Here is a 16,867-nt window from a genome sequence, read left to right on the forward strand (position 1 = left end):
ATTTCTCCATCATGAAACTTTGTCCCAAGCATCTATTTACTATCAAAATTCTATGGTGAAAATTTAAAAAATATTAAAAATGGGGTTTTTGTGTAATTTAAAATTCAAGTTTTATTTTCGATTTTTTTATGAACATAAATAAAATATTTTTTCAGTGTACATTTTTTTCTTGTAGTTCAAATGGTTCACTACAACTTCTTCATAGAACATTTTTCTCTAAAATCAACAGTTTCAGAGTTAGAATTTTGCAAATAAGTTGCATGCAAAAAATTATAGGCCATTTTCAAAAGTTACGCTTGAGTCAAAATGATAAATTTTTCTATGGAAAACACTTAAGGTACCGCGGGGTAAGTGGGTAAATGGGGTAAGTGAAAACAATTGATATATTTTACTGAATATGTGAATTAACGTTTTAAACTCATGCGTAAACCTTTGAGGCCATTGAGAACATTACGATAGGTAATAGATTTCTGAGATTTTTCAGCCATTATTGCATAATAGAGCGAAAAATTGTTAACCTGTCAACTGTTACTCCGTAACAAGTTGGCGGCGTACAATCTTATTTTAATATTTTCAGTGGAAAAAAGTTGCGGAAAATAATTTCCTGTACCACTTCTTAGTTGTCCTCTGTGACAGTTTCAAACTGCAAAAAAGAAAGTTTTCGAATTAATTTGACGTAGACCTAAAAATAACTAAATTTAAACACCGTCAATTTTCTTATCAGGTGGGGCAAGTGAAAAGTTTATCATTAGAGATTGAATTTGTGTTTTCTCTTTAAGTAGCCATAAGTAAACATGGTTCGAAATTATCATAGAAAAACATAACGTGCTGATAATTCAAGAGACACTATACTGAAGCGTTAAAAGCTATTAGAAATCATGGAACTTCTCTAAAAGATGTTGCCAAACATTACAATATTAATATGTCTACTTCGGGCAGCCAATTGAAAGGAAGACGTTGACTGAAATGTTGCAATATTAGAGAACACAGGAAATCTCGTGGAATGTCTATGTAAAGCAAGTTCAAAACATAAAAATGGGGTATAGGTGTATCCACATAAAAAAGATTCTAAATACGTTATTGAAGGATTCCGTTTGATTTCTCCCGAAGAGTTATCCGACGTTATATCCGACTTTTTCAAAAACAAATAACGAGCGGTGGAAATTCTACAGAGCAGAAATGCAATTGCTGTCCTATAATGTAAGAACTCACATTGGAAATGTTGCAGTTATAATGTCGTCGAATCATTTCAACTAACTCATAACTGAAGAGAAAAAAATTCAAGTGAAAAGAATAACATTTTCTTTGTTTACATGTTACTTATGTTATTGTTCATTGGGAAGTCTTAACAATTGTTAAAGCTAATAGAAATCGTGAATATAACTGTTTGATTTTGAATTTATTGTTCAAAACGGTAAACTTTTCACTTGCCCCACTTTTGGGGCAAATGAAAAGTAAGGAGACATTTTTCAAAAACATTTTCTGTATTTTTTTCTTCAATTTTTCATAAAAATCAATTTCAGCACGCTGCTTATATTTGGTGGGAGTCAAGCTAAAAAATATACACGACCTCATTTGTTTAATTTAAAGTCTCTAGAATTTGAAGAATATCAACTATGCGAATTCCATTACCCACTTGCCCCACGGTACCTTATTCTACCATACCAAAAATATGTGCAAAATTTAATCCAAATCGAAGATGGTCGAGTTCTGTGACTGACCGATTTGACATGGAATCCGTCATATGGTTTACGTCTTGAGCAAAGGTGAAGAAAAGAAGCGGAAAATTATGTTTATCAAATATCAAATTTATCAGAGAATCCCACCATACATTTCCCTAAGGATATTTCAGTTTTTTTTTTTTTTTTTTTGATTCCTCGTAACATTACACTGTTCGTGTTACTGTTTGTGTTTTCATGATTTTCTAAAATCAATTCACGTATTTTCACAAAGTTTCCTTTGGATATTATTTCGAAGATTTCTTCTAGAGTTATTTAGTGATTCTCTAACGGAGGAATTTTGTTAAAGATAATTTTTTAGATTTTAATCTGACATATTTCTAAGGTATAAATCCATAAATTCGTCAAGAGATTCCATCAGGAATTCCTCCAAAGATTCATTTAACGAAAATGGGGGACTTAGTCCTCAAGAAACAATCCAGTGGTCTATCAATTTCTTCAGGATGCCTGAAAGATTATTGTTTAGGACATCTTCTAGAATGCAACCAGTTAGTTCTACTGAGATAATCACAGGAATTTCTTAAGATTCTCTTAAAAAAATGTTTAGAATTTTTTTCTTAGGGTACCATTAGAAATTACTTTAGATTGCTCCTAAGATTCCTTCAGGGATGCCTCCAGAAATTATTTAAGAAATTTCTTAAGAAACTCCACAAACAATACATCAAGCAATTTTTCCAGTGAATTGTCAAGGAAATTATTCAATAGTAATTCTGAAAAAAATCCGAGTGACATTTATGAAGAAAATCCTAAAGCAACCTTTGATTAGGAATTACTTATCTTCTCCTACGAGGATCTCTGAAAGAACTCTTAGACTCTCGAGGATGTCACGAATGTTTTCTAGATAATTTGCTTATATTATTATTGATTAAAAAAAATCTATCTGAACATAGGAATAACAGCAATACTTACTGTAGTATTTGCTAGTAAAGAACCATAAATTAACTTTAGAAGAATTTATTGGTATTTTGTTTGATAAATTAGCCATGTTCATGGATGAATTTCAGATGAAATTTCTGAGCAACTGGAGGAAGGAATCACTGGAAGAATTTTTGATGCAAAACTGTGGATGAATTCTTGGGAACTCCTGGAAGAGTTGAATGATTTTCTGGAAAAAAATCCTTGAACGAGTTTATTCAAAGACTCTTGAATAAACCTTTGTGGCTTTTCTTAAAAAAAAATCTCCTCTAGTAACAACTGGAATTATCGGACTTGTGGAATAATCGCTGGAGGAAATCCTAGAATAGTCTATAGGAAAATTCCTAAACAAATTCTGTGGAAATTACTGTGGGCAGTAGAGGTGTAGTGCTCAAGATTTTTTGGAAAAAGGAGACAAGAGGAATTTCTAGAGGAATCCCTGAAAAGGTAACTGAAAGTGATATGTAAGAAATCTCTGCAGAAATCACTTTGACCATTAGAACGATAGAAAAATTCTTGAAGTTTTTGCCCGAGGAACCAGAAAAGAAATTTCACTGATTATTTTTTTAAATTTTGCACCAAGATTCATTAAGAGAAGGAAATGAGAAAAAGTAACTTTAGAGACCATTTTGACTAAAAGAGACTTTATAGACCTTCTATCTAAAATAGAATCTTTTAATAGATTTGCTTTAAAATATTGACCAAGTAACAGTAAAAGAGATTTGCTATCAGCCCTGATGAAAGGCAAAATTCGCCAAATAATCGTATATGTCTATTTGCAGAGTGTGCTGACCGATTCCGATGATGATGATGAGGAAGAGAGGGAAAAGGAAGATGAATCGAATTCCAGAAGGACGACCTCAAATCCTACTGGAGCAATCGGCAATATTGATGTAGCTTTAATAGACAGTAGTCACGCTCCTATCTCCAACGATAATCGAAGTGAATCTCAAACAACTGAAGTAATTGCTCCGGTCGTTAGGAAGCAGTCCCCAACGGTAATTGTTGCTAAGCCAACTCAAGAATCTGTTCCTATCAAAAAAGAGATTAGCATTCCAAATGAACCATCATCTGCGGAAGCTTATCATGACCCATTTCTCAATGTAAGACAGGAGTACAATAAGGTACATTACGACATTATAATTGTTCATTACTTTCAGGGCGTATTCACAGATTCAGAAGACGAGGAAGATGATGACGAAGAAGAGCAGAATATCCCGGACAAGCTTCATAACGAATTGCCTGATATCATTGTTTCCTCAGAAATTCCCTACCCTTCTACTACCAAAGATACTGTTAGTACTCCGATAGAGACTGAACATCTCGAAACATCACAAAGTACAAACGTCGAATCAAACACCCAAAGACAAACGCATTCGATTAACACATGCTTCAATAGACATTCTGACAACACCATTGCGGCAGAAGCAGCCCAGACTCAGCTTCAACCTAGTGAAAGCGAAACCCAAAGTATTACGAACCCAACAGATAATTTGAGTGCTCCGAATCTATCGATAGAATCTACAACAGCCCTCCAGTATTCCGGTGTTGACCGTCTAGGGATTCAGGCGTTAGACAACTCCCTCAAATCCGTTCCCCGACACTTCATCGTGAAACAACGGCTTCCGTTAACTGTTCCAGTGGACCCACCCATTAATGGGCTTATTGGACAGCCCATCGTCGGTCCGGGCGACACTGAAGTCCAAGGAGTGACGAACAAAGTTCAGATGGTAAGTTTAGTTTGAATACATAATGTTGTACATAGCATGACGACTTTTCAACGCGTATATACGCATTTGGAACAAGGGTCTACTACTACGACTATCATTCACATTGAAAACAAAAATGTGAAATGAACACATTTTTATCACTCAAATTGTTTACGCTTATTCTACCGTTTTTGTGCCCTAAGATAGCTTAAAGCTTAAAGCTCTCAAAAATACGTATTTCGTATTTCAATGTCGTCTCTTCAAGTTTCAACAGCTGTCTCGTCAAGTTTGAATATATGCTCAGGGGTGTTCAAAACTGCATACTATCCTTCCGTAACTTACTTACTTTACTTTTGCTGGCGCTACGTCCTTCAAGACATGACCTGCGCCACAATGCTACGCCAACTAACTCGGTCCATGGCTGCTAACCTCCAATTCCTCGATCGCCCCACACTTCCAAGATCCTGCTCCACTTGGTCAAACCACCTAGCTCGTTGCGCTCCCCTTCGTCTTGTACCGGCCGGATTTGAGTTGAACACCATTTTTGCAGGATTGTTGTCCGGCATTCTCACAACGTGTCCCGCCCATCGTACCCTTCCAGCTTTGGCGACTTTCGTGATACTGGGTTCACCGTAGAGTTGCGCAAGCTCGTGGTTCATTTTTCTCCTCCATACGCCGTTCTCACATACTCCGCCGAAGATCGTCCTAAGCACACGTCGTTCAAAAACTCCTAGCGCTTGCAGGTCCTCTTCGAGCATTGTCCACGTCTCATGCCCGTAGAGGACTACCAGTCTTATTAGCGTCTTGTACATGGTACACTTAGTACGGAAGTGAAGTTTACCAGACCGCAAGGTCTTGTGGAGTCCATAGTAAGCACGACTTCCGGCGATGATACGTCTTCGAATTTCTCTGCTGCAGTTGTTATGTTGAAGCCCGCCCGTTTCATAACACCAATATTGAACAGGAGGCAGGAAAGACCATCGCCTTGTCGAAGTCCTTTGCGTGTTTCAAACGGGTCCGATAAAGCACCCGATATCTTCACACAGCACTGTACACTATCCATCGTAGCTTTGATCAGTCTAGTCAGTTTCCCGGGAAAACCGTTCTCGTCCATAATCTTCCATAGCTTTTCGCGGTCGATGGTATCATAGGCCGCTTTGAAATCGATGAATAGGTGGTGCGTAGGGACTTGATATTCGCGACACTTTTGGAGGATCTGCCGCAACATAAAGATTTGGTCTGTCGTCGATCGACCGTCCACAAATCCGGCTTGATAACTTCCAACAAATCTGCTTGCTAGTGGCGATAGACGGCGGAAGATGATCTGGGAAAGCACTTTATAGGCTGCATTAAGAATGGTGATCGCTCGATAGTTCTCACATTCTAACTTGTCACCCTTTTTGTATATTGGGTATATTATTCCCTCCTTCCACTCCTCCGGTAGCTGTTATGTATCCCAGATCCTGGCTATCAATCGGTGCAGACAAGTGGCCAACCTGTCCGGGCCCATTTTAATAAGTTCCGCTCCAATACCATCCTTTCCAGCTGCTTTGTTGTTCTTGAGCTGTTTGATAGCATCCTTAACTTCACCTATTGTGGGAGTTGGCACATCTCCCTCATCCGCCGTACTGATGAAGCCATTTCTCCTGCTGTCTTGATCTTCCTCCTCTGCGCCGTTTAGGTGTTCATTGTAGTGCTGCTTCTACCTTTCAATCACCTCACGTTCGTCCGTCAAGATACCACCATCCTTATCCCGGCACATTTCGGCTCGCGGCACAAAGCCTTTGCGGGATGCATTTAGTTTCTTGTAGAACTTACGTGTTTCTTGAGAACGATACAACTGCTCCATCTCTTCGCACTCCAACTCTTCCAGGCGGCGCTTTTTATCCCGGAATAGATGGGTTTGCTGTCTTCGCTTTTGTTTGTATCGTTCCACGTTTTGACGGGTGCCTTGCTGCAGCATCATCGCCCGCGCTGCATTCTTCTCGTCCAAAACCGTCTGACACTCCTCGTCGAACCAACCGTTCCGTCGATTTGCTTCCACGAACCCAATGGCACCTTCCGCTGCGTTGTTTATGGCTGCTTTGAGACTACTCCAGCAGCCCTCAAGAGGGGCTTCGGTGAGCTCTCCCTCTTCCGGCAACGCTGCCTCAAGGCTTTGCGCGTATTCAGTTGCGACTTCGGGTTGCTTGAGTCGCTCCAGATTGTACCGGGGCGGGCGTCGGTACCGAATGTTGTTCACAACGGAGAGTCGTTGGCGCACTTTAACCGTCACAAGGTAGTGGTCCGAATCGATGTTTGCGCCGCGATAGGTTCTGACGTCGATAATGTCCGAGAAGTGCCTTCCATCAATCAAAACGTGGTCGATTTGTGATTCAGTCTGTTGGGGTGATCTCCATGTGTACCGATACGGGAGGCTGTGCTGGGAGTAGGTACTACGTATGGCCATGTTTTTGGAGGCGGCGAAATCAATCAGTCTAAGGCCGTTTTCGTTCGTAAGCTGGTGAGCGCTGAACTTCCCTATAATCGGTCTAAATTCCTCCTCCTGGCCAACCTGAGCGTTGAGATCTCCGATAACGATTTTGACATCATGGCTTGGGCAGCCGTCGTATTCACGTTCCAGCTGCGCGTAGAAAGCGTCCTTATCGTCATCGTCACTTGCTAGGTGAGGGCTGTGCACGCTGATTATGCTGATATTGAAGAAACGGCCTTTGATCCTCAACTTGCACATTCTGTTGTCGATTGGCCACCACCCAATCACGCGCCTCTGCATTTCGCCCATCACGATAAAAGCTGTGCCCAGCTCATGTCTATTGCCGCAGCTCTGGTAGATGGTATAACCATCCCTATACGTATGTACCGTCGACCCTTTCCAGCAAACCTCCTGCAGCGCTACGATGTCGAACTTGCGGACCCTCAATAATTCGGATAGAATGCCGGTACTTCCCAAGAACTTGAGAGACTTACAGTTCCATGATCCGAGTTTCCAATCGTTAGTCCGTTTTCGTTGCCTGGGTCTATGCCGATTGTTCCGGTCCGAATTTACGTTGTATGCTTCCTGTACTGATGATTTTTATGGCTGGCTTGTAAGGCCTGCACCAACCCCCTGTCTCGCCGGAGGATCATCGTGCACAGCACTGTTTAGAGTCCCACGCTGGCACTAGGACGATGATCAGCCGCTCCTAACATGGAGAACAGACGCTGTTTTGAGCCGCCCCTAACATGGAGAACAGGCGCTCTGATAAGCTACACCCTCAGAAGAGAGGCGCCCCCCTTCCCTGTCAGCATACGACCAAGGTTCCACCAGGGTTGGTTACCCGATCTTCCCTACGGTTACTCGTATCCCAGGCGGCACCACGGGGAGGTAGGGATAGGAGTTACTGGACAAGAGGCTAAGGACCACAAATGGGGTCTATTTTATACCTGCCGGTACGCGAAGTACCAATGGTACGCATTGTCCAGTCATTTACCACCCAATCCTTCCGTAACAAAATATTCGAATGGTCTCTGTTGAGTAGCGTCGTAGGTATCTGTTTGCAAATTTCCAGACTATCAGCCCATATGTCAGCCACATCCAATTTCCAAGGTGGTGAAACATTTAGCAAAATTGAATCTAACATCGAGAGACCGCTTTGTTCGACCAACACTAGCCTTGTTCAGTGTGTTTACCGGATCCTTGGTAGAGTCTAACGAAGTCTTAAGTTGGTTGGCTCTGCTGGAAAACACCAAATCGATCCAAAATTCCTTAGCTTTGGGTGGAGCTGTTTGCTGATGTGTCTGTCGTATGGGATGAATACTCTCTTCGTGGGTTCGGTGATAGGGGTGAGTGTTTTTTTTTTTTTTGTTGTTTTTTACAAGGGGGAAATCTGCAAACAGATCCCCTGAGAAGGTAACTCAGGGAATGCGGAGATGACGCACCAACGATGACCCGCTAAAACCAGCCTATGCACTGTGCTTCAGCAATTCTTTTAGAATTGGTCAAGTGGTGAACAGTGCATCGACATGAACCTTGGACTCAGACTCTCCCCGGAACCACTTTACGGTATTTCTTCGGGGAGGGACCAGTGCATATAGCACAACACGTGAAGCAGAAGTAGCCTAGGCAAACTGCTTCTCTTAGCCGACTTAAACAATGTTACAAGGGACGAGCCTCAGCAGGGCTAACCCTCTGCAGCCAACTCTTGGTCGGCGCGCCATAGGCGCTTCAATTCTAAAATAATGTGAGTGATAGCCGTAGTTACTGCATTCCAGCACTCGGCATCCGCACACATTCTCTCTATTATTTTGTCGGAGGACGTGTCCCCTCCGCATGTATTGAGCATGCGACCTCTCACAACAATGAAACGGGGGCAATCGAACACGACATGCTCCGCTGTTTTCTCCACACCAGCACAATTGGGGCACGCAGGAGATTCTGAGTGCCCGAACCTATGCAGGTACTGCCTATAGCAACCATGCCCTGACAGAAACTGCGTCAGGTGGAAGTTAACTTCCCCATGGTTTCTATAACACCAATCTGACACATTTGGTATTAGCCGATGGGTCCATCTACCCTTAGTGGAGGTATCCCATTCCTGCTGCCAGCTTCTGAGCGTTTCCTCTTTACACGTGTCGCGGACTCCTCTGGTTCCCCTTTGGTTGAACATCTTCATTGATGATGAGCCCAATGGGCGTCATCCCGGCTATGAAGCACACGGCCTCTTTAGATACCGTCCGGTATGCACTTGCTACTCTTAAGCAAATTATCCTGTAAGTTTTTTTTTATTATTATTATTTCTTTATTAGTATCATTCCAAACACTACATTCATTTCTTATATCTAGGTGTTCTGTGTTATTAGACAACACTATCATCCTAATTTGGTAAAACAAATTTAAGATTTAATTAACATTTTGTTAACAACATATTACATTTCAGTTGCCGTAGCAGTTCAGTTTTTTTACAGGTGAGTTGATTTTACCTGCTTATAAGAGAAAAAAAACGTTTTTAATATACTTAACCTAACTTAACCTAAACATATAACGCATTAATCGTGGCAATAGAAGATTGTAACGATTTTTGCCAGAAATTATTTATTATTTTATTTGACATTTGTTCCAATGTTTCAACATTGGATATTCTATGTAACTCATTGTTACTATACCAGGGAGGAAGTCTCAGAATCATTTTCAAAATTTTATTTTGAATTCTCTGCAGAGCTTTCTTTCTGGTACTACAACAGCTAGTCCATATTGGTACAGCATACAACATGGCTGGCCTGAAAATTTGTTTGAATATCAAAAGCTTGTTCTTAAGACAAAGTTTTGATTTTCTATTAATAAGGGGATAGAGACATTTTACATATTTATTACATTTGGCTTGAATGCCCTCAATGTGATTTTTGAAAGTTAAATTCTTATCTAGCATGAGCCCTAGATACTTAACTTCATCTGACCAATTTATTGGAACCCCTCTCATCGTGACAACATGTCTACTTGAAGGTTTCAAATAAAGAGCTTTTGGTTTATGTGGGAATATTATTAGTTGAGTTTTGGAAGCATTAGGAGAAATCTTCCATTTTTGTAAGTGTGAAGAAAAAATATCCAAACTTTTTTGCAATCGACTACAGATGACACGCAGGCTTCGTCCTTTGGCGGAGAGGCCTATGTCATCCGCAAATAAAGATTTTTGACATCCCTGAGGTAACTCAGGTAAGTCAGATGTGAAAATATTGTATAATATTGGTCCCAAAATGCTGCCTTGAGGAACACCAGCTCTTACAGGAAGTCTTTCAGATCTGGAGTTTTGATAATTAACCTGAAGTGTACGATTTGACAGATAACTTTGAATTATTCTAACAATGTATGTTGGAAAATTAAAGTTTTTTAATTTTACAATCAAACCTTCATGCCAAACACTGTCGAATGCTTTTTCTATGTCTAGAAGAGCAAGACCAGTAGAATAGCCTTCAGATTTGTTGGAACGGATCAAATTTGTTACACGTAAAAGTTGATGAGTGGTCGAATGTCCATGGCGGAATCCGAACTGTTCATTGGCAAAAATTGAATTTTCGTTGATGTGGGCCATCATTCTGTTCAAAATAACCTTTTCAAAAAGTTTACTGATGGAGGAAAGCAAACTGATTGGACGATAGCTAGAAGATTCTGCAGGATTTTTGTCTGGTTTTAAAATTGGAACAACCTTAGCATTTTTCCATTTGTCAGGAAAATATGCTAATTGAAAACATTTGTTAAATATATCAACTAAAAATGATAAGCTACTTTCTGGAAGTTTCTTGATGAGGATGTAGAAAATTCCATCATCGCCAGGAGCTTTCATGTTTTTAATTTTTTTAATAATAGGAAGACTTACGGCTTCGGCACCATTCGACTATTATCGAAATACCAAATTTCAAACGCTAAATACACAGTATTTTTATCAAAACTCATCAGTGGAAACATTCAGATGATTCTTTGTTCTGCCCGCTTCCCGCTGGCGAGATTTCCGAGACTAAACAAAAGATATCGGCGGAGATGCCATCAATTCAAATGAGCACGCCTCAAAATGCGACTGATTTGGAGCTGCCGAAGAGATTCACCAGCAGTTGTTATGGAAAAGTTGCCGAAGAGAATGAGGCTGCCGACAATAGTCACACTGACAAGGGATGTTCGCAGCGTTGTCAAAACGTTTCCAAAAGCATTTTGACAAGTCTGTCGGTGTGAATCGATAGAGGATTGAGCAACGCATAAATGTAAATAGCACGGCATCGGCTTAAGCTGCCGAGAATACGTAAGTTCCCCTAGTTCTCACTTTTTCCAAATCAGTCTCCCAGGCATTTTCGAAAACGTTCTCTTGATTGAGAATATTTTCGAACTCCTGAGTAACTTCATTTTCAATTGGACTAGTAAGTCCTAAATTAAAATTGTGCGCACTTTCAAACTGCATAGCAAGTTTTTGAGCTTTTTCGCAATTAGTTAGTAATAATTTGTTTTCCTCTTTCAATGCCGGTATTGGCTTCTGAGGTTTTTTCAAGATTTTAGATAATTTTCAAAAGGGCTTAGAGCCAGGGTCCAATTGAGAAATTTTATTTTCAAAATTTTTGTTTCTTAATTGAGCAAAACGTTTCTTGATTTCTTTCTGCAAATCCTGCCATATAATTTTCATAGCAGGATCGCGAGTGCGTTGAAATTGCCTTCTCCTCACGTTTTTAAGACGGATCAAGAGTTCACACTACACACTAAGATTTTATTACCGAAATCGGTAAAATTTTACTGGGTTTTTGAACAGCAGAGTTTTCTCGGTAATTTCCATAAGAACTGAAAACTCCGTAAATCGACAAGATTCTCGAGCTGTCATTAAAAATGCTGGTTTAGTCAGTAAATCTTTCTGCAGCCATGTACTGGATTTTTCGGTAAATAAAATTTATTTGTTTACCATAATTTGCTAATTTTTTCAGCTTTTGAGCAGAGTCCCCTTTTTCATTCCATATTTTTGTTGGTCCCAATTCTTCATTCTGAACATCCAAACCATTTCCATCATGATTTTATATGTAGAAACTCGTTACTTCTGAAAGGAATTAAAAATCGGCAACAAATTGTTTGTCATAAGTAGATGAAAAAACCGAATTTAGTACTATACCATTTAATTCCACTAAAGTGTGTATCCTTTGACAGATACGCGTATTTCGACCTCAACTGTAAGGCCGTCTTCAGTGTCGTGTACTAGACTTGACTTGTTTGTCATAGGTTGTGCCGGGAACATCCCGGCTTCTTACCTAACCTTAACAAATTGGTGCTGTGATTGAGTTCCATAATTTACAGGTTTTTGAAACCTCAATGAATACTCGGTGTCTATTATCTTAATAGATAACAATATACTGCCGATAATCAATTCCTTACCTTGCACCGAGCCCACAGGAATCAGCATTCAGGAAGTAAAACTGCTTTTCATTTGGAAGCAGCTCATCAGTCTCGCACATACCAACTTCTGATTCAGAATCTATCCATAATTGTTTTTGTGTCAAATTCTCTCTCGCGCTTTTTTGTTTTCTTTGACTTTAACGAAAAAAGTCGGTAAAAAATAATTATCACTGAAAGTCAGTACTTTGATTTTACTGACTTTTTAAACTCACTGAGTTCGTACGATATTTTTTAGAATATCACTGAACGATCAGCTAAACTGGTTACCGAATTCAGTAAAGTGATAAATATTTTGCTGAACATCAGTGAGTCCGAATAAAAAAGCTGAAAGTTCGGTATTTTGTTGTAATTCACAGTGCCAACACCGTAAAAAATATTACCGAACAGATAAACTGAGATTGTGTGTGTAAAGTCACTTGAGAGACCTTTCAAGACAACTTTGAACAAACGTTCAGTTTTGTCGTCATAAGTAAAAAAATTGTGCTTCTTCTCTTCAAGATGTTTGAGAAGAAGTTCACGATCTTTAAGAGTTTCCGGCAAAACGCGACAGTCTCCTTTCTTTGCGATTTGGAAGGAAACCTTGATTCCCCTAATGGAGTTCAAGATCTCCTGCCTAAATCCCGCAAATTCGGAACAACTGACCACGATAGGCGGCACTCTTTGCTTCCTCACTTGAATCAAAGAGCCTGGGCTAGAGGCTGCTTCGATTTGGTGTTCGGAAAATTTGTCTAGAGCATCGAACTGATTGCTCATTTCGATACAATTATTCATTTCACCCTTGGAAGAAAGTTCGCATTCCGGGGAAACGTCCTTTCTTCCATTCTTGCCACGTGTAGTGACAGTTTTAAACCCCACTTTTTTGGAAGGAAGTAGTGAATTCAGAGATTCACCCTTCCTTTTGTTTGTTGTTGATACCATGTTTAGTTAATAAACGAAAGAAGACGTGACCTTCGAGAGGTTTTTTCCCAAGACGGTGTCCAAGAACGATTACCACCGCTAGCTTTCGCCAACGGGTCCAACGAAAAATCGAAGGCACGGGTCCAAACAAGGATCGTAAAGGGATCAATAGTAGAAATAATAGTACTGAAAAGTACTGTTTTGGTAGCACTGAAAAGTACCGTTTTTAATTTTAGCACTGAAAAGTACTGTTTTTGTAGCACTGAAAAGTACTGTTTTATTGCTTTAGGTAGTTTTTAAGAAAACTTCCAAGAGCAGAGAGAATTCGTGTACGCACAGCACGAAGGTACGATGCGCACTGATTATCCTGTACGTGCTTTCCAACTGCTTTAGGTTTCTGCTCGTGCTAAGCGTTTTTGACCAGATTGGTCCTCCACACCTTAGTATGGATAGCGCCACGCTCACCAGTAGCTCGCGTTTGCTGGCAATTAGCAATTACAGCAGAGCTGTTAGACATCATCCTCGAAAGCGCCGCTATAGCCGAAGATGCCCTTTTACAGGTGTATTCAACGTGGCTAGCGAAGCTGAGCTTGTCATCGATCATTATTTACCCCAAGATGCCTAAGGGATCGCTTGGACTATATTATTCAATCACCTACCGAAATAAGCGCCCGTTGCTCGGACTTGCGGTTGTTGACCACCACCACCTCAGTCTTGTGACGGGCCAGTCCTAGTTTCCTAGACTTCATCCATTCCTCAACTAAGGAAATAGAGTGCGCTGCTGTCAACTCTACTTCCTCCATCGATTCACCATAGACCACTAGGGTGATATCGTCGGCGAAACCAACAATCTTAACACCCGTGGGAAGGAGCAGCCTCAGTACGTCATCGTACATCGCATTCCATAACAGCGAACCCAGGATATAAGCATGAATACGCATTTGGTACAAAGGTCTCTACTACGACTATCATTCACGTTGAAAAAAAAGGGGAATTGAACACATTTTTATTACACGAATTACTAAGGCTTATTCTTAAAGCTCTCAAAAATACGTATTTCGTATATTAATGTCGTCTCGTCAAGTTTCAACAGCTGTCTCGTCAGATTTTTGTTGAAATCGTGAGACATCGCCTTGTTTATCGTCTTCTGAGCTTTCCCTATTTCCGCGAAGTGTTCCTTTGAATCTAACATCGAGAGACCGCTTGCTGCAGTGAGGACAGCTGGTTTTGTAAACGCCAGCCTAGTTCAGTGTATTAACCGGATCCTTGGTAGAACCTAACAAAATCTTGAGTTGGTTGTCTTTGCTGGAAAACACCAAACCGATTCCAAAGTTGTTTAGCTTTGGGCGAAGCTGATTGGTGATGTCTATGTCGTATGGGATGGAGACTCTCTTCATGGGTTCATGATAGGGGTTATGTCGTCAAAGCACTCCGAATTTGCTGTCTTTCCTTTCTGTCGATGATGGCTTTTATCCTTGTATCCGTTTATTCTTGCCGTCTCGTAGATGTATTCCAGTTCCTTGGTCTTTCCGTCTTCGCTGAGGGGTAGAGTTTGTATCCTGTGGATCATGTGGTGAAATGCTGTCATCTTGTGCTGGAACGAATGATTCGATGTGTAGGGGATGACTCGCTGGGTGTTTGTAGGCTTCCTATAGATTTCGAAGTTGTAAGATGAACTTTCTTCCCTGGAGACAAGTAGATCCAAAAACGGTCATTTTCCCTCCCGCTCTTCCTCGTGGGTGAACTTGATATCCTTGTGTATGCTGTTGATTGTATCCAAAATTTTAGCCAGATCGTTCCGCTTGATAACGCTGAAAATGTCGTCGACGTATCTCCACCATTTATCCGGTAATACTCCTTGTTTCTTTAAATTTTCCTCAAAATTCGCCATGAATAGTTCGCACAAAAACGGGGAGGGTTTTCCATGGGGACTCCAGGGAGCAGACTTCGTCTGCTGGTAGAAATTTCCTCGAAATTGAAAGTACTTCTCGTCCATGAATCTTGCCATCCTCATGTATGTCCTGACCTTTCCTCTTTTGGGGTAATAGCCAGTCCTCGAGAAGATTTAGGGAATCATTTACTGGAACGCTGGGAAAAAGAGTCGCTACGTCGAAAGAAACCATCATCTCGTCATCCTCGATCCTCCTGTCTCTAATAGTTTCTGGGAGAACTCCTGGGTGTTTTTAACTGACATAGTGGGGAATAGATTCGCCATATTCTGGAATTCCTTGACTTACCATTCCGCCAGTTTATGGGTGGGGAGCCCTTTGATTCGTGGAATAATGGGTTTTACGTCTTGCAAACGAGCTTCGCCAACGATTACCTTGCAGTCTTTCAGAGTTTTGTTCGTAAGCTTGATGAGTTCGGACTTTGGGTAGTGGATCCACTCTCATCATCTTTTCATCTAGTTTACGTAAATAATGTGTGAATACGATGGATTTCATCAAGTCCAGTTGTTCACGTCACGTATACGTAGGACGGCCTTACAGCTGAAGTCGAAATACGCGTTTCTTCCAAAGGATTAAAACTTCAGTTGAATTAAATGGTATAGTACTAAATTCGGTTTTCATTTTGTTGTTATTGATTAACATGAACAGCCTATCGAAATCTCACAGAAGTTGCGGTAACCACAAACAATCAGGTATCGAGTCGCTGTTTGATTATCCTATCCTTTTAACTGGGAACCAGAAAATTGTTCTTCACTGTTTGCTCTGCTATATATTCATCCGAGCGAATGAACAAGTAGATATTTAACTACCGTATATCCTTGTCTCACCTGTACAGTACTTCAAGACAAAAAGCATTTCTAATTATAAAAGGAGAACAAAGACAGCCTCAACTTATGACTTAGCAGATCGCCACCACTTAGTGGAAGCAGATGACCCTGAACTCAGCACTGAGCGCTTTGACGTTAACCTACCTTTAGGATCTCAATCTCCAAATGTGCATATCTACATGAACGATTTGCGAAGCGAAAGATCTCGAACCCCTTTGGTTAGTGCTTAAAACTCTCCTCTCATAGCTATCAAATGCAATTCGTTTTCACTTATCTTACAGATTCAGTCACCACTTAGAAGCGAATCCAGCAGAATAGAAGACCTGGCGGAAGATAGTGAGCCATTCGAACACAGTTACCAGTCACCTGATTCCAACCGACTGTTTATCGCATGGTCACCGAGTTCAGCCACCAACTCCTCCGGTTTTTCGAGAACCTCGAGAGCACCCGAACCGCCTACAACTTCGTCTCCGACAGCTTCGAAATTCCAAGCTGAACAGTACGACTCTATTCAGCCCAGTATAGAAAGCCGGCTTCGATTTCAGATCGTGCTGAGATCTCTGTGGCCAACACTCTTCGCGAGGGATGACAGTTTTTGCGATTTCCTACACCTAATATCAGTACTGGCTCAGAACATTTTTCCTCTATTGCAACCCAATACGGGTCATGCAGCGATGGCGCTTCTAAGGATGGTTACTCCCATTGCCAGTCGATTGGCATACGGAAGCTTCGAGCCGACCGAGAACGATAATTTTAGAAGTCTTACAGAAACAAATGACCGTAATCAGATTACAAATCGAACTGACAATGAGCGGGAAACTTCGAAGAGACAAATCGACACTCAAAGCAATTTAAGTACAGATGAAACTCCATCGTTGGTAATCTCCGATGACGATGAAGAAGGGGAACTACCAGTGCGGTTGGTAAGTTTTTG

The 16,867-nt window shown here is 40.8% G+C and overlaps 1 protein-coding gene across 3 annotated transcripts in view; it reads left to right on the plus strand.

Annotated features, from left to right (window-relative positions):
- LOC5575770 overlaps window positions 1-16,867 on the plus strand; it is a 36,967-nt gene that overhangs the window by 19,251 nt on the left and 849 nt on the right. The window contains exons 4-7 of one of the 3 annotated variants that reach the window (XM_021839936.1): window positions 3,437-3,757; window positions 3,815-4,384; window positions 15,942-16,151; window positions 16,215-16,856. In XM_021839936.1, coding sequence (XP_021695628.1) covers window positions 3,437-3,757; window positions 3,815-4,384; window positions 15,942-16,151; window positions 16,215-16,856 — 1,743 coding nt within the window. Of the gene's footprint in view, window positions 1-3,436; window positions 3,758-3,814; window positions 4,385-9,279; window positions 9,308-15,941; window positions 16,152-16,214; window positions 16,857-16,867 lie in introns of those variants that run through there. The other 2 variants (XM_021839938.1, XM_021839937.1) reach the window with 2 other exon arrangements.

This window comes from Aedes aegypti, chromosome 2 (assembly GCF_002204515.2).
Source record: "Aedes aegypti strain LVP_AGWG chromosome 2, AaegL5.0 Primary Assembly, whole genome shotgun sequence".
Classification (NCBI taxonomy): Eukaryota; Metazoa; Arthropoda; class Insecta; order Diptera; family Culicidae; genus Aedes; species Aedes aegypti.